The sequence below is a fragment of the Neophocaena asiaeorientalis genome, unplaced genomic scaffold (genome assembly GCF_003031525.2).
Source record: "Neophocaena asiaeorientalis asiaeorientalis breed wild unplaced genomic scaffold, Neophocaena_asiaeorientalis_V1.1 scaffold43, whole genome shotgun sequence".
NCBI classification, from domain to species: Eukaryota; Metazoa; Chordata; class Mammalia; order Artiodactyla; family Phocoenidae; genus Neophocaena; species Neophocaena asiaeorientalis.
In genome coordinates, this window is record NW_020173674.1 from 6,055,181 (window position 1) to 6,077,922 (window position 22,742).

General features: G+C 56.9%; 2 protein-coding genes across 2 annotated transcripts; one reads left to right on the top strand and one right to left on the bottom strand.

Moving 5' to 3' along the window:
- Positions 1-4,482: 4,482 nt before the first annotated feature.
- Positions 4,483-9,100, top strand: CTSF (cathepsin F). The gene is made up of 13 exons (XM_024749387.1): positions 4,483-4,710; positions 5,027-5,111; positions 5,206-5,267; positions 5,395-5,470; positions 6,043-6,156; positions 6,260-6,405; positions 6,494-6,590; positions 6,671-6,751; positions 7,556-7,675; positions 7,763-7,827; positions 7,918-8,008; positions 8,421-8,479; positions 8,559-9,100. The coding sequence occupies exons 1-13, from the start codon at positions 4,483-4,485 to the stop codon at positions 8,631-8,633; spliced, it is 1,299 nt and encodes a 432-aa protein (XP_024605155.1). The 3' UTR covers positions 8,634-9,100.
- A 144-nt stretch (positions 9,101-9,244) lies between these two features.
- ACTN3 (actinin alpha 3) lies at positions 9,245-22,215 on the bottom strand. The gene is made up of 21 exons (XM_024748836.1): positions 21,920-22,215; positions 18,366-18,480; positions 18,068-18,187; positions 17,680-17,766; positions 17,511-17,598; positions 16,956-17,034; positions 16,784-16,865; positions 15,951-16,036; positions 15,539-15,631; positions 14,867-15,097; positions 14,594-14,741; positions 13,432-13,582; positions 12,760-12,868; positions 12,523-12,663; positions 12,081-12,263; positions 11,277-11,411; positions 11,002-11,181; positions 10,420-10,566; positions 10,253-10,318; positions 9,619-9,777; positions 9,245-9,536 (listed from the first exon to the last, which is right to left on the bottom strand). The coding sequence occupies exons 1-21, from the start codon at positions 22,067-22,069 to the stop codon at positions 9,378-9,380; spliced, it is 2,709 nt and encodes a 902-aa protein (XP_024604604.1). The 5' UTR covers positions 22,070-22,215; the 3' UTR covers positions 9,245-9,377.
- Positions 22,216-22,742: the final 527 nt, after the last annotated feature.

The following is a 22,742-nucleotide window of genomic DNA, read 5'->3' on the forward strand; positions in this document are numbered from 1 at the left end:
CCCCCCCCCCCCCCCAAGGAGCTGGGCTTTCATATTCTCACTTCTCATCCCACCCTTTAGGACTCTCTCTGCAAGTGTTTGTTGCTAGAAGACTAGAACTGAGGTAATGAATGAGGTACATTTCTATCTTATTTCTGCAAATAGGCTCAGAGAAGTAAAGTAACTTGCTCAGAGCCACACAGTCAATTTGAAGTGGCTAAACCAGAATTAAAAGCTAGTCAGTCTGACTCTAAAGCCTGTGATTTTTCCCTCTTTTCTAATCCTTTCTCACTTTCTCCTACCTCTCAGTCTTGGGGAAACAAGTCTTAGGAAACTGAAGTATTTCACTTACCGGGTAAAATTTTTAGAAGTGTCCACCATTTCCAAGGGTCAGGAGGTGAGCTGGAGGGATCTGGAATAGATTCAGACCATACAGCTGTTAACTACCATTTTCATAAATCAGGTGAAATTCCCGGAAGGAAACCCTGCTGTTTGCCCTACCTTGTCCTAGAAAGGGAAGTTCCATTTGGCCAGGTCCAGGGTGTTGGGCCATTCCCTAGACATTTTCATTTCTGGATAGCATTTGCTTCAGTGTAAATGCAGACCTTCTCAAACCCTAGTGGCAGAAGAGGGCGAAATCAACCCCTTATCCTGGAACCTAGGGATGAGCTGCAAGCAACTACCATTTCATTGAAAATTCAGGTCTTTAAAGAAGTGCTGCTGGAATTCCCTGGCAGTCCGATGGTCAGGATTCATTTGGCGCTTTCACTGCCATAGCCTGGGTTCAATCCCTGGTCAGGGAAATGAGATCCCTTAAGCCACTTGGCACGGCCAAAAAAACCTGTAAATTTTGCACACCATCCCTAATATTTGGGGGACATTCCAATAGAAAATAAATTTAAAATAAACTTCATCTCAGTGTAGAAATTGACATATAAGGGCATACTTTTCAAACATAAATGTTTCTAAGATTCACCCACATATTCCAAGTTCCTTACCTAGACTTACTGAAGCAGAAGCCGGGACCATGCATTGTCAACTACTCCCCCATTCCTCACTCCACACCCCCTGGTCACTGATCTTTTTTTTTTTTTTTTCTTTTCTTTTTTTTGACCGAGCGCCTTACAGGATCTTAGTTTCCAGACCACTCTATTTCATTTTACTTTGTGGTACGAGGGCCTCTCACTGCTGCGGCCTCTCCCGTTGCGGAGCACAGGCTCCGGATGCGCAGGCTCAGTGGCCATGGCTCACGGGCCCAGCCGCTCCGCGGCATGTGGGGTCTTCCCGGACCGGGGCACGAACCCACGTCCCCTGCATCGGCAGGCGGACTCTCAACCACTGCGCCACCAGGGAAGCCCCCAACTCACCACTCTTAATGAGGTCCCCCATGACCTACATGTTGCCCAATCCCAAGGTCACTTCTGTCTTCTCATCTTACTTGCCCTCTCTGTGGCATTTGACAGCCAGCCACTTCCTCTTTCTTGAAATCCACTCTCTTCTACTTTCTTTTTTTTTTCTTCTACTTTCTTGACCTCATCCTCTCAGACTTCCTTCTCTCTCAATGTCCATTTCTTCCCAGTCTCCTCTGCTGCCTCCCTCTTTTCAGCTCAGCGCCTGGATGTTGCCATGCCCCTGGCTTCACTTTCCTCATGTGTAATCGTACGGTTTCTCTCTTGAAGGTTGTTGTGAGAATTGCCTGAGATAACATATGTGTGACTTAAAAAAAATTCCTCCCTTTCGTTTGTGAATTACCAGTATGCGCTCTTCCCTCGCTCTGATGAGAAAATGAGACACCCTTTCCCCCAGACACTTGTTAGGTGGCTCCGGTGCCCAAGGAACAGACTTTGGGGAAGATGACTGTTTCCCACGAAGGTGAAATAAATACGACAGCAATGTGGATCTCTAGAAACCCAGATCTAAGAAAAGTCTCACTGCCCCTGCTGGGCCTTAGAAATTGCTAGACCTTTCAGGAGGAGGCAGTTCACGGGGCTAAGAGTCTAGGAGTACAGAGACAATGGCAATGAGCTCAGCCAGGGGCAGTGGGGGTGAAACCGTGCACCTCAGATTGGGATTCGAACCCACACAGCCAGGACTCAAACCCGACCAAAAGCCTTGGTTTTCCAACTGAGGCCATACACCTGTTTTCAGGACTTAATGAAGCTCAGGTTCTTGATGTCTCACTGCAGAAAGAATTCAGTGAGAGACAAAGTGATAGGTAAGAAGTGGATTTATTTAGAGAGAAACACACTCCACAGACAGAGCGTGGGCCATCTCAGAAGGCAAGAGTGGCCCCAGGGTATGGGGTTGTCAGTTTTCATAAGGGTGGGTAATTTCTTAGGCTAATGAGTGGGAGGAGTATTCCAGCTATTTCGGGAAGGGGCGGGGATTTCCAGGAATTGGGCCACCGCCCACTTTTTGATCCCTGTGGTTGGGCTTGGAACTGTCATGGCGCCTGTAGGTGTGTCATTTAGCTTGCTGACGTGTTACGGTGAGTTATACTGAGGCTCAAGGTCTAGTGGAAGTCGACTTGTCCGCCATCTTGGACCCATTTGGTTCTAATCAGTTTATGTCATGTCCTCCGGCTGTGTCATTCTTTCAGAGGTTGTGCCCTGCCCCCTTCCCTCCTGTTTCAGGGGTGGGTCAGGGACGCCTTCCTGAGGAATCATCCTCTAAACCGAGAGCTGAAAGGTGTCTGGGAGTTTGGCCAAGGGAAGAGCAATGTGAAGCTTCCAGGGTACGCAAGAGCTCGAACTTCTGCAAATAGAGTGAGACTGGAGTGTCAAGTGTACAGCAGAAGGTGACGGCCAAGGTGCTTCTGGACCTGAAGGGGGCCTTAGGAGCCAGATTAAGGACCTGGGACTGTCTCCTGCAAGAGAGACAAAGGGAGCCCCGAAGAGCTGCAACTGGGGAGGGCACAAGCAGGGGGAGATCAGCCACTGCTGGGCTCCCTCAGGCCCTTCCCTCTCAGACATCAGCTGGGAGCTTGGAGCCGACTCTGGTCTGGCTCCAGCACTAAGTTTTGAGTAGCTGAAAGTCACTTCGCCTCGATAGCCCTCTGCTACCAAAAGAAGTCAGTTGTGGACCAGATGATCTTTAGGACCTGCTCTCCCCACTCTCCATGCCCAAACTAACCCTCTACCCACTTCTGGGGCTTCCCCATCTCCCTTAAAAACTCTCTTCCCTGTTTCCTGTCCCACAGCTGGTAACATCTTGGAGGAAAATTCCTTTTACTCATCTCTCTCCACTAGACTGGGAGCTCCGAATAGGCAGCACTATGCCTAGTGTATCTGTTCATGCTTCTTCTTGCTAGGCCTTGAACACAGTGGTGAATACTTGGTGGAACAAAAGAACGGTCCCAACCCTGTGCGCTGTTCGCATGTTTGTGTTTGATCCCCATGACTGCCTGAGGCAGTACCAGTGCAGGGAATTTTAGCTGCCATTTTGCTGATGAGAAGAGGGGCTTCGAAGAGCTGGTGGAGCTGTGAACTCAAGCTCTGAAGCCAACTCTCTGCGTTCAAGTCCAGCTCTTTCACTTAGCAGCTGTTTGGCAAGCCACTTAATCTCCCTAAACCTGTATTTTCTCAATTATAAGTCGGGGATAATAACAGCTACTTCACAGGATTGCTACAAAGATTAAAGGGAGATGGCATATAACATGTATAATAAGCATGCAATAAATGCTAGTTATTTTTATTCTCAGGCCAGCATCCTTTCTCCTCCCCAAACGTTACCAAGTCCAAGCTCGCCCTGCTCGCCGCACGACAGGCCAATAAATCGGGAGACGAGGTGTTGAGGCAAGGAATACGACTTTATTCACAAAGCCGTCAGACTGAGAAGATGGTGGACTAGGGTCCCCCAAAAAACATCTTATCGGGGTCTGGATGCCAGTTTCTTTTATAGAACAGAGACAGGGAGGAGGTGAGGAAGTAAAGTAAAAATACCATTTATCTTGCAAAATAGGAGGGGATGTGTTAATCTCTTCTTTTGTGCAGCCACTCACAGATGGACAAGGTCAGAATGTCTCTCTGTGAGCTGAACAAAGGCACTTTAGTTTAACAGGCAGAGGGGCAGGATTCCCTGTGGCAGGATGCTCACAGCTATAGACAGTGATTATAATAACAAAAGCAACGAAGAGCAAAGGTTAAAGTAAAAGAAACAGATCCAACAGGGAGTCAGAACTGGCTCTTCCCTGCAGCAGCTCCAAGACGTAAGAAGATTACTTCAAGGCTGCGGCTGAGGCCACCCCTCCTCAGACCCGGCTGGTGCAAGGATGCGTTATCTGCGCGGGACTAGCGCCAGGATGCCTGCACTGCCAGCGCGACCCATGAGCCTCACGTGAATAAGCGAGCGCGCAGGCGCCCCCAACCGGCGCCCATTGGCCGGCACCACGCCGCCCTGGAGCTGAGGGAGGGACGGAGGGAGGGTACCCTAGGGCTCCCAAAAAAAGACGGCTGGGAGCTTTGGGGTAGACTTGGGGCGGGGGCGTTGTACGCCTGACTTGGGATGGGGGCGTTGGACCTCTACGGATTGGGAAGGGGAACGGCACGGTGGGGCTTTGAGACCCACGAAGGCCGGACTGAGGAGGGAGTGGCTGTGCCCGCCTCAAGGCGCCCCCCTCCACCCCCCATCCAGGCGGGCCGGGGGTCGCTGTACTCCCTGAAGGCGACCCTGGTGGAGCCGCCCTGCAACGACCCCACGGTGTGCCAGCTCCGTGTGTCCAAGAAAACCCTGGTGAGTGATGGGGTTCCTGCGATACCCTGCCCCCAGACTGAGTCTGGCAGTAGTTGGGATGATCGGTCAAGTCCAGAGGGAGGGATCTGAGGCCGCACCTACCCCACCGTGAGTCACTCCCCAGGCCTAGAAGGCCAGAGACCAAGATGCTGTAAAAGGGAGGGTGTCTGGGTGCTCACTCCCGTACTGTGCCTCGCTCTCCCCTATGGGGTTGGTTGCCTTGGAGGTGGTCCTCATTGGGCGACCCTCCGGCTCCATCTTGCCGAGGCCTTGCTCCTGTCCCAGCCCCCCAACGGGCTTCCTCCTCCTCCTCCAGCTTTGCAGCTTTGAAGTCCTGGATGAGCTGGGGAAACACATGCTGCTGAGGCGGGACTGTGGCCCAGTGGATACCAAGATTACAGGTGCTGGGATAGCCCAGGGATGCTGGGATAGCTCAGGTCAGACTTCCCTCAGGGGTCAGTCCTGATTCTTCTCTGTTCCAACCCTCTCCTCCAGATGACAAAAATGAGACTTTCAGTTCATTCCTTCCACTGTTGAACAAGGATTCCCTGCCCCAGGTGAGGAGCCTGTTTGTCTTGGGGAACTGGCTGCTGCCTTATATTCCCTCTCTTCCCCTCACCCTGGCCTGGGGCTCCTGGGTCATTCTGAGAAGGACGCCTTGTAAAGACCCCTCTGCCTTTCCAGGACTTTTCTGTGAAGATGGCTTCAATCTTCAAGGACTTTGTCACCACCTATAACCGGACATACGAAACGACGGAGGGTGAGGACCTAGCCTTGGCTGTACCTGTCCCGATCAGATCAGGACCTTCCCCCCAAACTTGGCACCTTGGTGTGGGAGAGGGGAAGGGCACAAGGGGCAGTGCATCCTTTCAAGGGCCCCTAAATCCCCAACTTCTTGCTCAGCCTCCCAGGACTTGGCAGCCATCTCAGGTACCTGGCCCCTTCTCCCATATGATTTTCCTAGTCAGAAACCGTAGGTCTTCATCATCCTGGGTAGAGTGGGATGGGGCAAAGACCAGATTTTCTCTGCTGGAGGACCCCTGGCATGGTGGCCTTTTCCCACAACCTCCTGTCTCAGGATGTCCTCTGGAGCCCATTTCGGTTCTGCCTTCATACCTGGGAAGTCATCACCCCGGTTTGGCCCCATTGTCACTTGCAGGTCTGGCCCCCTACCCTCACCCACCCCAGGGTTCTGCCCTTCTTGAAATAAGCTTCAGGCCTGATCCAGAGCTTACCATTCCCCAGGGAAACCTCTGCCTCTTATCCCCAAGCACCTCTCCTTTTATGATCGATCTGCCTGGGGCCCAAGCCTCTCTTCTACTCGTTCCTCAGAAGCCAGGTGGCGCATGTCCATCTTTGCCAATAACTTGGTGCGAGCGCAGAAGATCCAGGCCCTGGACCGTGGCACAGCTCGGTATGGGGTCACCAAGTTCAGTGACCTTACAGGTAGGGTCAGAGCCGTCATGGTACCTGGAAGAGACAGGGCCTGCTCCCAAGGCCCCTGGTCAGGACTGGCTTAGAATACTCTTTTCCCATCCCCTGCCCACAGAGGAGGAGTTCCGCACCATCTACCTGAATGCCCTCCTAAAAGAGGAGCCTGGCAAGAAGATGCACCTAGCCCAGTCCATCCCTGACCTTCCTCCACCTGAGTGGGACTGGAGGAGTAAGGGGGCTGTCACCAAAGTCAAGGACCAGGTTGGACCCCCAAGAAGTGAGGGTGGGACATGAGGACTGCACTGGTGTTTGGAAGGGACCCAGCCCTGACTCTCCCTGTCTCTTGCAGGGCATGTGCGGCTCCTGCTGGGCCTTCTCAGTCACAGGCAACGTGGAGGGCCAGTGGTTCCTAAAACGGGGGTCCCTGCTCTCCCTCTCTGAGCAGGGTGAGCATCCCACTCTGCCCACCCTGTCCCCAGCCCAGCCCCTCCGGAGGGCTCCTCGGGACCAGGCTTCTGTCTCCTAGAGCTCTTGGACTGTGACAAGGTGGACAAGGCCTGCCTGGGTGGCTTGCCCTCCAACGCCTACTCAGCCATAAGGACTCTGGGTATGCATTCATGGGTTTCAGGAGGGGCAGCGGGAGCCCCAGCTCCCTCCACAGGAAGTCACTTTGGGAGGGGAGAGACATGAGCGTGGCAGTCACCTGAACTGGGTTCAAGTCTTATTGCTGACCCTTACCGGCTGAAGACCTTGGGCAGGTCAGATCTTTCAGAGCCTCAGTTGTCTCACCTGGGAAATGGGGCTCCTCATGCCCACTTTGTAGGATCGTCTTAAGTGTCAAGTGAGGAAATATAAAGTTTCTGGTGCACAGCAGGGGGTCTCGGTATTTTCATTGCTTGGCGGTCTGTATTTCTATAATGCTGCTAAACCAGGGAGCAGCACACCTCACCCCTGAGAGGAGGCATTGTCCTAAATTGGCAATTCAGTTGAGCAGTGGGTCGCAGTGGCAGGAAAATGAGGGCTGAGGGATTGAGGTGGCTGTACCAAGATTGGTGAGGGAGTCTGGCAGGGGTCTGGGCCAGATTGGGAGCAAACTGTCAGGGCCGGACAAGCAAGCCAAGGTCAGGAGTCCCAGGAATGCTGGGATGAGTGAGGAGTCAGAAGCTGGGAGCTGGATTCCATCTCTGCCACATTTCTCACTGGTGGCTCCCCCATCCCTCTGGGCCTCAGTTGTGTCACCTCTAGAATGAGGCCTCTCTCAGAGAGGATGGCCTGTAGCTGGGGGTGGATAGAGAACATGAGGCCTTGTGTAGGAGGGGCTTAGCAAAGCCCCTGGCTGGGAGCAGATGAGTATTATGAACTGGGGCCCACGTTTTCTCTAACCCCCGATCTGCCCCCCGCCATTCCCCAGGAGGGCTGGAGACAGAGGACGACTACAGCTACCACGGCCACTTGCAGGCCTGCAGCTTCTCTGCAGAGAAGGCCAAGGTCTACATCAACGACTCAGTGGAGCTGAGCCAGAATGAGCAAAGTGAGTGAGGGAGGGGTGAGGGGGTGAGGACAGGCCAGGTGAGGCTGGGGCCTGGGTGCCCCTGACACTGCCCCTCCTCTGTCTTAGAGCTGGCGGCCTGGCTCGCCAAGAAGGGCCCCATCTCCGTTGCCATCAATGCCTTTGGCATGCAGGTAGGACCCCAGCCTCACTGCTGCTCTGGTTCTTGCTGACTCTTCCCCCACTTCTCAGAGCTGGCCCCCTACTCGTCTTCTCCCCCTCAGTTCTACCGCCATGGGATCTCCCACCCACTGCGGCCCCTCTGCAGCCCCTGGCTCATCGACCACGCCGTGCTGCTCGTGGGCTACGGCAACCGTGAGTTCCGCTGGCCCTGCTCTGCCCATCCATCCACCCCAGGTCACAGGCAGAGGCTGGACCACAGCATCTCAGGACCTCTGGAGGGGGCATCAGGGGAACACCAAGGAACCTTGTCCTTACCTCTGCCTCGGGCTATGGGCCAGGCAGGATCATCCATCCTCTCTATGAATGGGAAAGCCAAGGCGCTGGGAGGTTGAGGTGTTATGAATGGATACCCTGCTAGAGGCGGGTGGGGGGTGTCCTCCCCAAACCCCAGAGCCGTACCAGGTCTCCAGGAGCGTGGTAGGTGGGCCTGTCTTGCTTTCTGCTCTTTTTCCTAGTACTTGTCACACAGTAGGCCCACAGCAGATGTTTGAAGAGTGCAGAGTGCTTGGGGCCCTGACTCCCTGCTGTCTGCACTGCTCCTCAGGCTCTGCCACTCCCTTCTGGGCCATCAAGAACAGCTGGGGCACTGACTGGGGCGAGGAGGTGAGTCTTGCCCACTTGGCCCCAGCCCTCCAGCCCCCATCCTGCCCCGGTGCCCTCACCAACCCCCCCTGTCTCCCAGGGTTACTACTACTTGCACCGTGGCTCCGGGGCCTGTGGTGTGAACATCATGGCCAGCTCAGCAGTGGTGGACTGAGGCGTACCAGCGCGGGGCCTGGTGCTGACCAGAGCAGCCCCTTCCCCTGCCTGACCTGCATGACCAGGCCCTCCCCAGGAGGCACAGCTGGCTGAGGGACGGGCACCAGGTCCCTCAGGGTGAGCAGAGGCCACTGGGCTAGGGGCACAGCCCCTACTCCCACCCTGAAGTTCCCCAACTGCACCTTTGTTGAATTGTGGTAGCTAGGAGGATCTTGGGGTGAAGGATGATGTCTTGGCAGCCAAAGCTGGGGCAAGAACCCTGGGCTCGGGTAAGAAGCAGGGGGAAGAAAATGTTCTCGTCTTAAAGCCAGCTTTGTCCTCTGTAGGCTCAGGCTTTCTGCCCCGGCTTTCCTCTGATGCTATAAATTTTCTGGTCCCCCCTGGATCTGGGGACAGTGTTGCCTTCCATGTCTAGAGAAACTGTTGTAACCAACCTTTTCTAACACAATAAAGAGGTGTCCTAGACCCCAGTGTGGTGTGAATGTCGGACCCTGAGGGCAAGGAGGGGTGGTGAGGACCCCTGGAGCAGGGTCATGGTCAGGCAACTGGTCCTGCCCAGAAGCCTGAGGGCCCAGCTTCTGCTTCAGGAGGCAAAAGGAGATGGAGAGGGGCCCACTATGGCTTTTTATTGAGAAACACTTGGCCGGTCATTCTCTAGGGCCCTTGCTCCGAGGGATGGATGGGATCAGCCAGAGGAAGCACCCTCTCTCCGGACTTGCATAGAGAACCTCAGCGGTCAAGGTCAGAGGTCGCTCTCCCCGTAGAGGGCACTGGAGAAGGCCACATAGTCCAGGGCTCCAGCTGGAGCCCCGGCCCCCTTGTAGGGCGCCATGCGGTGGATGCAGTACTCGGCCTGCTCAGCTGGGAGTTCCTGCCGCAGCTCCTCAGGTGTGATGTAGTTCTGGGGAAGAAGAGGGATTGAGGGCCCATAGGTCCCGTTCCCTGCCCCCGCCCGCCAGCCCCCTGCACCACCAGGGACTCACCTTGTCTCCCGCCAGGATCTTGAACGAGGCCACAACCTGCTCAGCCGTGTCGGTCTCGGCTGTCTCTCGGGTCATGAAGTCGATGAAGGCCTGGAAGGTCACGACCCCGGCTGCGTTGGGGTCCACCATGGTCATGATTCGAGCAAACTCCACTTCCCCCTGCAGGGTTAGAGGCCGGGCACCGTGCCCGGGGGTGCTTAAGCCAGGAGGGCTCCCAGTGTCCCCCTGGCCTGACAGCTCCAGTGACAAGGTGCCCCCTTTCTCCATAGGCCGTCCGCTGCAGCCTTAGCTCTAGGTCTGGGAAATCCTTTCTGCTAGGCCGTGCTCTGCTTCCTGCCCGCGGCAGTGCCCCCTGCTGCCCGTCGGTCCTGACCTTTTCCTGGGCCTCTGTAGTGCTGTTTCTGTGATGTAGAAACGTTGCAAGCTCAGGCTTTGGAGTCACACAGAACAAGGTCCAAATCTAGTGTCTTTGGGCAAGTTAATTTACCTCTCTGAGCCTTTGGTAGCCCCTGTGTGAAATGGGGTAATTCTCCCCAGCCCCAGCGGGTGGGTGAGGAGGAAATGAGGTCGTGTGTGAGGTGGGAGGGACACAGGCACAGGTGGGACGGCTGGGACGCGGCTGGGGGACACTCACCAGGTCGTAGCCCATGGAGATGAGGCAGGCCCGGAAGTCGTCGGGCTCCATCATGCCATTCCGCTTCTGTAGTGAGGGAGCAGATGTCAGGCTCAGTCCCCAACACCCGCGCCCCCCCCCCCGCTGCCCCTAAGTCCACCACCGCACAGGGCTAAGCCCCTGCTGACCCGGTCAAAGTGGTTGAAGGATGCCCGGAACTCGTTGAGCTGCTCCTGGCTCAGGCCCTTGGCATCTCGGGTCAGTATCTGGTTCTCCACCTCGTTGATGGTGCGGGCAATGGAGGTGAGCAGCTGCTCCCAGCCCACACGGATGTGCTGGGAAAGCAGAAAACAGGCTGGGTCAGTGGGTGGCCAGTGGGTGGCCAGTGCCTGGCCACTAGGTCTGGCTCCACCCCCAATTCACTGTATTGACCCTGGGCAAGTCCTCCCCCTTGCTGGGCCTCTGTCCCCATCTGGAGGTTCCACAGAGTGACGTCCAGTGGCCCTTCCTGCCTTAAAGTTTGATGATTTATTATGTATTACGTATTGATCAACCAGCCATGGCCAATCCAGGCCTGGGTTTAGACTGCTCTGTGACTGGCCAGGTCACTTTCACTTGCTGGGTCTCAGTATCCCCACAAGTACTTTGGGGGACCTGGCCACGCCGAACTGGGGAACCCCTGGGGCAGATGTGCTGTGTCCAGCTGCGGCCGCCCCAGGCTTCCCCAGCCAGTGCCGCCTCCCCTCTGTCCTGAGCGGGTGTGATCCCACCTCCATGCTGTAGACGGTGTGCTTATTGTCGAACACCAGGTTCTCCTGCAGCAGCTGGTGGTCACCCTCCAGCTGGTCGATGTTGCCCTTGTAGTTGATGATGTTCTGCTCCTGCTGCCGCAGCCCCACCATCTGCTCCTCCAGAGAGCCGGCCATTCCCGCTGCCAGGCGCCGCACTTCCTGCAGGGGGAGCCGGGCAGAATGAGGGCTCCCAGCTCCCGGTGGCCCAGCCCTGGCCCTGCTCTCCCGGGCTGGCTCCATGATCCCAGCCTTACCTCCACCTTCCCCTGGATCCAGGGACCGACGGCGTTGGCCTGGGCTGCAAACTGCCGCCGGAGCCTCTCGTTCACCTGTTGCCTTGTCAGCTCCTCCTGCAGCATCTGGTCACGGCTGGGTACCAGCTTTCGGACCTGGGAGGGAGGCTGGTTGTGCCAGGGGCAGCTCTGGGAGTGGGAGATGGGCTCCAGCCCCTCACACTGCTCCCGCCGCTCTGAGCCAAGGCCTCAGGGCTCTGTGGGGGCCAAGCTCTGAGCGCTCAGCCTCTCTAGGCTCGTTTCCTCGTCTGCAAAATGGGGCCCATGACATCATTCTTAATGAACTTAGATTGTTTTATAAAGGATGTCCACACACCAGATCTAAGTCTGCTTCAATCAGGCCTGCCAGGGGCTTCGCTGGTGGCACAGTGGTTAAGAATCCGTCTGCCGATGCAAGGGACACGGGTTCGAGCCCTGGTCCGGGAAGATCACACATGCCGCGGAGCAACTAAGCCCATGTGCACCACAGCTACTGAGCCTGCGCTCTAGAGCCCGCAAGCCACAACTACTGAAGCCCGCGTGCCTAGAGCCCGTGCTCTGCAACAATGAGAAGCCTGTGCACCACAACGAAGAGTAGCCCCCGCTTGCTGCAACTAGAGAAAGCCCGCGTGCAGCAACGAAGACCCAACACAGCTAAAAAAAAAAAGAAAGAAAAAAATCACACCTCACAGGAAAATGCTGCTGTTACGGCCATTTTACAGATCAGGGTGGTTAGAATGCATCTGAGCAGGGGGGAGGCAGGGAAAGGCCACAGGCGGCACTGACCGTGTCCCACTTGGTGTTGATGTCCTGCGGGCTGAGGGCGATGTAGGGGTTGGTGGAGCTGGGCCGCAGCCCATATGTTTGGCAGATCTTCTGGATCTCACCCTGGATGCCCAGGATGGCTCCCCTCTCTCTGTCGGCCTCGGGCAATGTTGCTTTGAACTGCTCGTGTGCTGTCACCAGGCTCTGGGGAGGGCAGGCAGGAAGCATCAACCAGCGCCCCCACTTCCCGCAGCAACAAAGGGCAGCAGTGTGCTCCGGGCCATCCAGTGGGGCCAGGGCAGCACTGGCAGGAGAACCCAGGCCTTCCGTCTCCCAGCACTCGGGAACTGGTGTTTTTCTCTGGCCCCCCATTTCCTAGGAGCCCAAAGGGGTGGCTGACAGAAACAGGCTGCTTCCCTGTCATCCCCTCCAACCGCCCCACACCTGGAACCCCTGCGCCCACCTGGGTCTCCTCCACCGAGTGCACCAGCCACACGTCCTGCAGGTCCTCCACGGCGCCATCCAGCCAGTTGTTGAAGGGTGCTACCCGCCTGGCAAACTCCAGCTGCAGCTGGTCGATGGTCTCTAGGAGCTTCTCCATCCGCTAGGGGCCACAGGGATGGCCAGTCAGCAGCCTGCCCAGCAGGCCCTCTCACCTCCTCCAGTTTCCAGCCTCCACCTCCCTGGCCCCCAGCCTCACCTCTAGCGCATCCCGCCTCTTCTGGGTCAATGTGCCCAGGTTGTCCCACTGGTCGCAGATGGCCTGGCAGCGGCTGTTCACCGAGGCCGCCTCGTGGTAGTCTAGCTCACTGGGGGCGGGAAGGGGGGCAACTTTGGGGCCAGAATCCAGCCCAGATTCCTTCCTGACTGCCCTTCAGGGGCTGGAACCTGGGCACAGTGGTGGTGAAGGCATAAGGGAGCCAGGGGAGTTGGGGGCGAAGTGGGGCTTTCCTAGCGCAGGGGCTTCCCAGCGCATTCCCGGGAGAAGGGAGTCCTCAGCTCCAGTCCCTGGAGGAGCTTGGGTGGAGGGGCAGGGCCTGGAGTTTTGGGGGCCGGTTTCCAAGAGGTGGCACAAGGCCCAGGCTGCTGGTGAGGATTGGGCCTGCCTGAAGCTGAAGGGAGCCGCCAGGTTTGGGGGCAGGTCGAGCGCCAGTGTGGGAAGAACGTGGGTAGCAGAGTGGGCTCCGGAGATGGGGAGAGGGTTACAGGAGGAGGGCAGAGTAAGTGGTGACGGGGAAGGACATGGGTGCCAAGGCAGGGTTACCCAACCAGGGAAAGCAAAAGGTCTGGAGGGCTACGGGAGCGGGGAGAGGGGGTGGGGCCAGGTAGGGGCGTGGCCACCCCGGGCTGCCCCGCAGCAATCCGCGCCTACTTGAGCTCCTGGGCCAGCGCAGCGACGTGCTCCACGCGGTCCTGGTGCGCCGCCAGGTCGCTCTCAAAGGCCTCGTGGCGCCGCAGCAGCGCCCGCACCTCCTGCAGCGAAGCCGACTCATAGTCCCGCTGGCTCAGCATCTCCTCCTTCCCTGCTCGGAGAGAGGCCCGGCTCAGGTCACCAAGCAGCAGCTGCGACAGGAGCAGGGGGTCCAAGCCGGGCTGTGTGACCATGGACGGTCCTCATCTGTGAAATGTAGGTGATCACACCTGCCCAGCCTACCCTCAGGGTTTGCTCTGAGACACTATGATAAAGTTAAGTGAAGCTCCTGTTCCAGGGCATGGCCTGTGAGTGACGTCAGAGTCCCTTGACCCTGCACAACTTGGGGTGGCCCTTGGTACACTTTTGGTATTATTCGATCGCAAAGTGCTTTCCAATGACTCTGTGAACCCAGTGAGCCCTTGATCCATTTTCCTTTGCTTACCCAGTGCCCAGCACTTGGTAGACCCTCTATGAATATTTGTTGGATGAATGAATAATGAATGTAAAAGTGCTTTGAGAATGACAGTTACCATAATTATGCAGATAAGACCACAGTCACAGTAATTGCAGCAGCAACCATCTATTGAGTGCCTCTGTATTTTGCAGAGAAGGTAACTGAGGTTTAGAAGTTCAAAGACCTGTCAGGATCACATAAATGGCTGTATATTTAAGGAATTATTCTGTCAAACCACTGCTATTCAATATGTCCATAATTCATTATTAGCGTTCATTATTTTTTTCAGCAGGACTCATTCAGTTATAGGATTAAAATCCTTGATAGAATACAGAGCGAATGTTTGCACCCAGTGATATATTTGATTCATGCAATATTTTGTCATCAGTATACTTTGGGTATAATGTAAGTGATATTAGTGGGGGGACTCACCTTTGGACACCTGCCACATACACAAATAAAGTGCTAAATGACAAATTAATCAGAGCAGACCTACAGAAGACCAGAGCCAGGAGAAAGTTAGGGGCCTGAGTTAACAGATAAAGATACTGTGGCCCCAAAAGGGGCAGTGACTTGACTGCACAGCAAGTCAGGGTGGGACTAGAAAACAGATCTCCAGCTTCCTTGCAGAACACCAGGACAGAATCAGGCCCCAGAGGTACCTACCCCGGGTCCAGGCTTCGTGCAGGGAGGCCTTCTGCTGGAACTTCTCTGCCAGGTGCTGCAGCCGCTCCAGGCGCCGGATCTCCGAGAGCAGCCAGTCCTCATAGCCCTTCTCCGCTTGCTCCAGCCCCCGCCATGCATTGGCTATGTCCTATGGGGCAGGCAGAGGTGCCCGCCATCACAGTTCACCCGTTATACAGACGGGGACAGAGAGTCCAAGGTCACCCGGAGGATGTGGGCAGGGCCGGGGTCACCACCTCCCCTGGCCTGGCTCACCGAGACCAGCTTGCCCTCAGATGGCATGAAGGCGGGCCGGTGGCTCAGCCGCAGCTTGGTTTGCAATGTGTTGAAGTTGATCTCCAGCTGGCACTTCTCCTGCACGCGGGGCGGCTTGTGCAGGCGCCGATAGTCCCTGAAGTCCTCCAGCTTGCGCTGCATGGTGTTCTTGCTGGGCTCGCCCGTGCGGTTCTCCAGCCACGGCACGGTGCGGCGGATCCATTCCAGCAGCTGCGGGGCCAGGCAGGGGCAGAGCAGAGAGCGCTGAGTGGGCCTGCTCACCTCGCCCACCCATCTCCACCCACACCCAAGCTGTGGCCTGAAGGCCGGGCCTCAAGCAGAGTGGGGGTCCCCGCTCGTCAGGGCAGGAGCAGGACGGTTAACTTCTGAGTCCAGGGACCAGTGTAGGTCGGCAAAGCACAAAGGGCCAGAAGACTGCCTGAAGATGAGTGAATGGAGAAATTAACGAGTAACTGGATGGATGATGAGTGGATGACAGGAGGCTGGGTGGGCGGAAGAGGGCCGGGGGTGGGTAGAGATGGCAGGAGGAGGCTGGGAGAGGCCACGGCTACTCTGAGGAGAGGTAGGCTCTGCAGGTCCAGGCCAGGGCTCAGCTGGGTTGGGAGAGCACAGGTAGGGGAGAGGGGGAGGTCCTCTCAGCCCCAGCCTCACCTCACTGGCCAGCTTCTCGTACTCCTCCATCAGCTTCTCGTTCTCCTGGTTCACGGCCAGCACCTTGCAGATCCTGTTGGCGGCTGTCTCTGCCTGTGGTGGGAGTGCGCGGAAGGGCTGGCGTTAGAGCAAGCTGCCACAGACACCCCCGACCCAGCCTCCCTCTGCAAACCCTTCAAACCTGGGCCCACGCAACAGAGGAGAGGGTGAGGGGGCACATCTTGTAGGGTAAGGATGGGCTCCCAGGCCAGAGGCCTCTGCGCCTGAGCTCCCCCAAGGATCGAGTATGTGCGGCTGGGACAGTGGCACTCCCACCCACATGGGGCCTGGCACCTCCAAACGTGGAGATGCCGCCAAGCTTGGGCCCCTGGGCCCACACGCCCAGCCCAGGCAGCAGCAGCTGAGCCCCTACCTGCTCCGCCCCCGCGAAGGCGTGGTAGAAGCAGGAAACGTAGGTCATGACAGCCTTCTCATCGGGCTTTGGGGTGTTCACGATGTCTGCGGGATGGCAGCGAGGTGTCGACTGGCCGAAGCCAGGGGTGGGGAGTGGGCTCCTGTCCCCACCCAGGCAGAGAGTTCCCTCGGGACGGTAGGGTGCACAGACATCTAGTCATGGCCACTAGCTGCCAGGTGCCCCAAACCCAGCTCTTCCCTGGAGTCCTCTCGGATCACCCCAGGGCCTAGCAACCTCCCCCTCTGTGGGGTGAGGAGAGCATGAGGGTGTGGGTGAGTGAGCAGACCCTGTAGCCCTGATGAGGCGCCAGTCCGCACTGCCTGGTGTCTCTAACCATCCCATACCTTGGTCTGTCTGCCTGTCTGTCTTTCTCCTAAGTTCACATCCAGGGTACCAGGCACAGTAGGTGCCCAGAAAATGTTTGCTGGTTCAACTGACTAAAGCCTTTACGGGCCCAGGGACAAGAGGCAGGACCCACCCGAGAGCAGCTCCCAGGATGGGTGACCGTCATGCCGCCAGGTGACCCAGTTTACTGGGATATGGGGTAGAAGATGGAGCCATTACATAAGGCAGAGGCAGCAGAGCCTGGTTCCACTGGGTGGAGAGGGACAGGGGACCGGACACGGGCTCCTGGAGAAGGGGGACTGTTGGCAGGGAGGATTCTGCCCAGGGAGCAGGGTGAGGGGCAGAGCATTGCAGGAGGAGGGAGGAGCAGGGACAAAGGTGTGGAGGTAGGACCGTGCCAACTGGTGCGTAAGGGGAGTCCTCGCCCAGGTGAGGCTTACTCTCACCTTCCGCATCCAACATCTTGGGGATGTCCAGGTACTTCTCTGCCACCTCGAAGGCAGTGTTCAGGTTGCCGATGGGGTCATCCTAGATGGTGTGCGGGGTTGGCGGGGAGAGGTGAAAGGTCAGCTGAGGGCAGAGACTGGGAAGTCGGGGCTGGGGGTGGCGGAGGCCTACCTTGCGCAGTTTGGCGTAGTCAATGAGGTCGGGGCGGTGCCGGTGGATGAGAGCACAGAGGGCCAGGCCATCCTTCCAGCTGCACAGAGAGAAGGGGGGTGTGGGCGTCAGGCCTGGGTTCAAGCTGCGGCCCTGTCCTACCCTCGTCCCAGGAGCACCCCTATCAGGACGGCCTCATCTGTAAAATGGAGTAAAGTCCAAACTCCTTGGCTTGGCATTTAAGGCCCTTGATTGCCAACCTGGGACCGTTTCCTCCAAGCTCATCACGGTTCCTTCACATCCTTGTGCTTAAGCTACACCAATTTCTAGATGTTTTTGGTCTCCAGGTCTTTGCTCACAAGGTTTTCTCTGGCTGGAACACCCTTCCTGGGATGTCTCCCGTGCTCCCTCCTCCAGGAATTTCCCCCTTGCCCTCCTGGATTCGATTCAACATTGACTGAGTCCTCCTATTTTCAGACACTGTTGCAGGAAGTTGGCTGTGACCTCTCCTGCCCTGTGGCTTATGCCAGGGCCCAGAGCCCGGCTGAGGCCCCACACGCTGATGGGCAGACGGACCTGGTGTGGAAGTTCTGCACATTGACGTTGCGGTATGGCGCCGTCTTCCGCTGACACCACAGGAGCAAGCCCTCCTTGGCCGAGGTTTCTGGGCGGGGACGGGGGTGAGTGTTGGTTGGGGAGGGCTTTGGGCCAGCCCTCTCACCCTACCTGCCTCCTTGCCGCTCACCTTCCACGGAGATGTCCTGGATGGCAAAGCGAAGGATGATGGTCCAGATCATGCCCAGGGTCATCTTCAGGTTCCCGTCAACAATCTCTGCAGGGTGGGGGGTGGAGACACACTCCACCTGGCACTTGAGGCCTTGGCTGCCCTCCCCCTGCTCCGCCCTCTGGCCCTTGTCCCCATCCCAGGGCCGGCACCTAGTAGGTAGGTGCTCAATCATTTTCCTTCAAAATGATTCATTGAACACCTACTGGGCGCCAGGTTCTGCGCTGGCACTTTGGGTACCTTCGCTCCGGACAGTCCCTCCTGCGAGGCACGGACGGTTATCCCCATTGTTGAGATGAGGGACCGCACCCCCGGCCCCTGCCCAGGCCTCCTCCTGCCACCGCCTCACCTTCGGCACCGATGGACACCAGCTTCACCCCCTTGCTGGCAATGAAGTCCAGGGCCTTGTTGACATTGGCGATCTTGTGGAAGCGCATCTTGCCTTTGTCTGGCCTGGGCAGCCTCTCTCCTGGGTGTGAGGGGAGAGGTCAAGGGTCAAAGGTCATGAGAGGAAGCTGAAGACATGGTCCTCAAACTTCCCCCTCCCTCAGCAATCCCCCTCCAGCACTCTGATGTCACTACTCCCCCAGCTCTCTGGGTTTTCCCCTGTGTCCTGGGGTCCCTGTGCACTGATTTGCACCCCTCACCTGAAATGACCTCCAGGAGCAACATGAGTTTGAGGCCACTGCGGAAATCCTCCTCGATGTTCTCGATCTGGGTGCCAGCCTTGCGCAGGTGCGAGTTGCACCAGGCAGTGAAGGTCTGGGGGCAGAGGACAGTGCTCAGACCCTAGTGCTGAGGACAGCGCCCTGGCTCCTCTGTCAGGGCAGATCTCAGAGCCCAAGGCCCTGGATTCAAGTACCGGCTCAGCCACTGACTTGCTGTGCATCTGGGGCCAGCCCCTTTCCCTCTCTGAGATTTAATTCTCCTGGAAAAGGAGAAATGGGGTCTGGGGCCCATCCAGGTCCCAGTTTGGACTTGGGGTGCCTCACTGCCGGCACAACAAGCACTGAAGGGGGAATTAGAAACCTGTAAAGCAGACACTCCAAAGTGTGGGGCTCTCTGAGGCACAAGGGTCAGTGCAGGGTGATACTGCCTCAAATCTGAAAAATTCTGTGTTGAAGCAGAATAATGCTCTGGGCAGTTGAAGCACTGAGGGACTGTGCACCTGTGTTTTCATTATCTCGGGCTCACCGATCTCTTAAGGCTGTTGTGAACTGGCCTTCAAGCAGACCATGAGGCTGCAAGAGCTTTCTGCAGGCTGTAGAGGGTCAGCTGGACTCTCAGGCCCAGGCTGACCTAGTTTCTGGAGGAGACTGCCCTCCCTCACCGGCCAGAGTATGCTTCTGCCTCAGCCTGTCTGAGATGGGAGGGGTGGTATACGGCTGCGTGTCTTTGGGGGATGGCAGTGACCTAGTGCACAAGTTTCTACCAACCTACCAAGCCTCGAGGCCCTGGATTCTGCCATCAGCAGTCCTTGGTGGAATCCATACTTGGGCTCCAATCCCAGCTGAACTACTCACTCTCTGTGACCTGGGATGTGCCCCTTGACCTCTCTTGGGCTCAGTCTCTCCATTTGCACAATTAAGGGTTCAGACTCAGTGATGTCTCAGGTCCTTCTTCCCCTGACGTTGCAGGATTCTGGAATTGAGAGCATCCCCCCGCCACCGCAAAGCAGATACTCCAGGGAGGTGGCCCTGGAAATCATTTGGAATTCTTTCCCTCCGCTGTGTAAGTGGGTGCTGGGTCGAGATAGGGCAGGAGGAAAGGCAGGACTGGGTGAGGCCTCCATGGTGGAGGAAGGGGCATTTTTCATTTGACAAACATGACTTTTAATGAGATTTGCTCCTTGCCCTAAAGGAACTCACAGTCAGTCAAAGAGTCCTGTTGGTCTGAGAAGTGCTGGGAGAGACTAGTATTGGGGAGACTAGGGGAGGAGTTCTTCATATCAAGTGGGAGACCTCTTGGGGAAGGTTAATAATTGATCAGAACTGTGATGGAAGAGCAGGAGTTACTCAGGCAGGGAAGGGCAGGCAAGGGCATTCCAGGCAGGGGCAGCCACACGGGCAAGTGCTTGGCGATGATAAACAGTTACTAGGTTTGCGGAGCTACAGCTATCTGGGCACTGCTCTGGGGGTGTTGGGGTATACGTAGTGAGAGGCAGGCCGGAGGGGCGGCAGAGGCCAGGTCATGCACGATCTTGAGTGCTAAGCCAGGGAGTCTGAACTTGATCTTGAGGGCAACAAGGGAAGCTTTCAGGCAGAGGACAGGGAGGGGCTGCACTGTGTTTTAGAAAGCTCATTCTGGTTGCAGAGGGGAGACAAATGGCTTCGCAGAGCAGAAGGGAGAAGTGAGGAGGTGCCGACTGAGACCAGGGTGAGGGAGGAAAGGTGTCAGTGAGTGGGACAGGGCAGGATCAAGTGGATGAGATGAAAACATTTGTCCTTGCTAGAATATAAGCTCCCTGAGGCGCTGTCTTTAATTTTGTCCCCTGCTGAATTGCTGGCACCTAAAACAGTGGCTGGCACATACTAGGACCTCCCTAAGAAACAATGAATGAATGTTTGCAATGAGGTTGAATAAAGAGGACTCGGTTATCAGGTGGGGGAGGCAGGAGTGCTTCAAGACATGGAGGAGAAGCAGGCATGGGGGTGGGACTAAAGCTGAGCACAGAGATGTTCATTACATTGTAATAAACAATGTTAGATGAGAAACAACCGGAATGTCCAACTCCAGGGGGTGCTGATGAATTTACAGAGTGTCTACTCTGTGCGATCATTGAATGAGTCAGTGAGGTGAGTGGCTGTAAGTTGGGTTGAAAGCAAGTTACAGACTAGCCTGTATCTTATGAGGGGCATGTGGACCTGGATCTGGGAGAGGCCTGGGTGGGTGCGTGGGGGGGATAGGAGTTGTTGCAGAGCAGATGGCAGCTGGAGCCAGGGGCAGGGATGACATCACTGGAAGACTGCTGGACCCAAGGACCACAGCCCTGCTTGGAGACAGGTGCAGGAGGAGCCTGGGGGGAGGCGTGTCACCCCGGGCATCTTAGCCGAGTCAGCTGAGCCTCCCAGCCCCTGGGGTCATCTCCTATCAACTAACCCAGCATAAATGCTCTGATTCTAAATTCTGGGATTCTCAGATCCTGCAAATTCCACCAAACACCCCTGTTCCCCTGCCCTTTCCTGGACTCATACACTGTTGGCAAGTGCTGAGCAGGGTCTGATGACCTCGTGGTACACTCCTACCGCTGTCCTGCCACACTCCCCAAAGTTTCCTCACTCCAGCCTGGATCATTTTCTCTTTTGGGTCACCAGGTGTCCTGCCCCCTCCACTTGGGAAAGTCTGCGAGTGAAAATAGATCGGGGAGGGGTGGCCCGAGTGCCTTACAAGGCTGGGCCTGGGCAGCAGCTGCCCATGTGCCCCTCTCAGCTCTCCAAGGTGCTGCCTCAGCACGAAGTGTCTATCTGGCCAGAGAGTCAGGTTACCTACCGAGAAAGGGAACCCAGGGCTCCCCTCCTCCCCGACCTTGTGGCCTTTTCAGCAGATTCAGGGCCCCTGGGGTAAGGAGGGGTATCTTGGGAAAGAATGGGGGTGGGGCAAGCAACGGGCAAAGACCCTCAGGTTGCGGGGAGTCCTGTTTTCTGACAGCATATGATTTGGGTCCTATCTCAGCCCCAGCTTCCTCATTTAACAGTTGGGATAGAGTGACCACGGACACCACGCTGGAGAGAACATAGAGAGGGTGGGGAAGGGGTCTGCGACGGTTACCCCTTCCCCACACTCCCAAGTCCTCTAGCTGCCTGGCTGCAAGTCCGCAGGTGGGGTCTGGGAATATTTCACTAGAGAGTGGGGTTGTGGAGACAAAGATCGTTCTTCCCGACCCCACCCACACCCTGAACTTGGATCTCCCGGGCTTTGCCCAAACCATATTCCTTAGCAGAAGTGGAGCAGTGGGCCCAGGGGAATGAAGCCTGTGGGGTGGGGACCCCTGAAACTCTTCTTGTCCTAAACCCCTCGTGAGGGTCTCCAGCCCTCTCTTCGGGCCCTGGGGGACAGCAGAGGACTGATGGTCAAAGCCTGGGCGAGGAAGTGGCACTGAGGGTTAAGACAGGCTCTGTCCCTGACCTGCTGAGATGCCAAGGACAAACCGCCTGGCTTCTCAGGCCTCAGTTTTGCCATCAGGAAATGGGCTAGCACTCACTTTTCGCTGCTGCTTCTCCCAGGCCGGGTCCAGCAGCAGGTCGCGGTCCCAGTCCTCCTCCTGTTCCATGTACTCGCCGCCGCTGCCGCCGCCGCCTGAGAAGGGCCCCTCCCCGGTCCCCAGACCCTCGGGCTGCATAACCATCATCATCTCGCTCGGGCTCCTGGCTCCGCTCCGTTCGGCGCGCTCCAGAACATGGGGGCCGCGTTAAGTAGCACCCGGCCCAGCCCCGGATCGGATTCCTGCTAAATATGGGGGAGAAGGGAGGGGCCGGATGGGGGCGAGGCCACTCGGGTCGGGACCAGGCAGCAGGTTGTCCTGAGGCTAGGAGACTGCAGAATTTGGGGGCACTGGGGTGTACCCCGTGGCGGAGATCCGGGGTTCGCGTTCCGGCTCCGCAGCTTGGGCGCTGTGTGACTCTTGCGAAAGCCACGGGCCCTCTCTGAGTCTGTTTCCTCACATGTACAACGAAGATGACGATAATAATAGTGGCTGCAGACTGCTCTAGAAGCTACCTTTTGGGCCTCATGACCCTTTTCCTGCGCCGCGCTGGTGGGAAACAGGGAGCACTATTCCCATTTCACAGTCAGAAACACCGAGGCGCCGAGCTGTTTTGAATGTTTTCTGGGGTGATGAAGGGAGACACTAGAGCATGGGGAGGGGCTCCAAGCCAGCTGGATGGGCCGAAGCAGGGCTATTAATATCGGGGCGACTAGAGGGAGAGGAGGAATGTGCTGAGCCGCGAAACACCGACAGCACCTAAACTGCAACTCAATCCTCCCGGAGTGCGGGCCAGCGGGCCCAGCGCGCGGAGCTTCTGCGG

Bases quoted from the DNA above. Each gene is read 5' to 3' on its own strand.
- CTSF (XM_024749387.1), top strand. From the start codon at position 4,483: ATGGGGGCGTTGGACCTCTACGGATTGGGAAGGGGAACGGCACGGTGG. The intron at 4,711-5,026 runs GTGAGTGATGGG...CTCCTCCTCCAG, and splicing joins GTGTGTCCAAGAAAACCCTG to CTTTGCAGCTTTGAAGTCCT. The intron at 6,157-6,259 runs GTAGGGTCAGAG...CCCTGCCCACAG, and splicing joins CAAGTTCAGTGACCTTACAG to AGGAGGAGTTCCGCACCATC.
- ACTN3 (XM_024748836.1), bottom strand. From the start codon at position 22,069: ATGATGATGGTTATGCAGCCCGAGGGTCTGGGGACCGGGGAGGGGCCC. The intron at 16,037-16,783 runs GTGAGAGTAAGC...GCCATCCCGCAG, and splicing joins CAAGATGTTGGATGCGGAAG to ACATCGTGAACACCCCAAAG. The intron at 11,182-11,276 runs GTAAGGCTGGGA...CTCCCCCTGCAG, and splicing joins GGATCCAGGGGAAGGTGGAG to GAAGTGCGGCGCCTGGCAGC.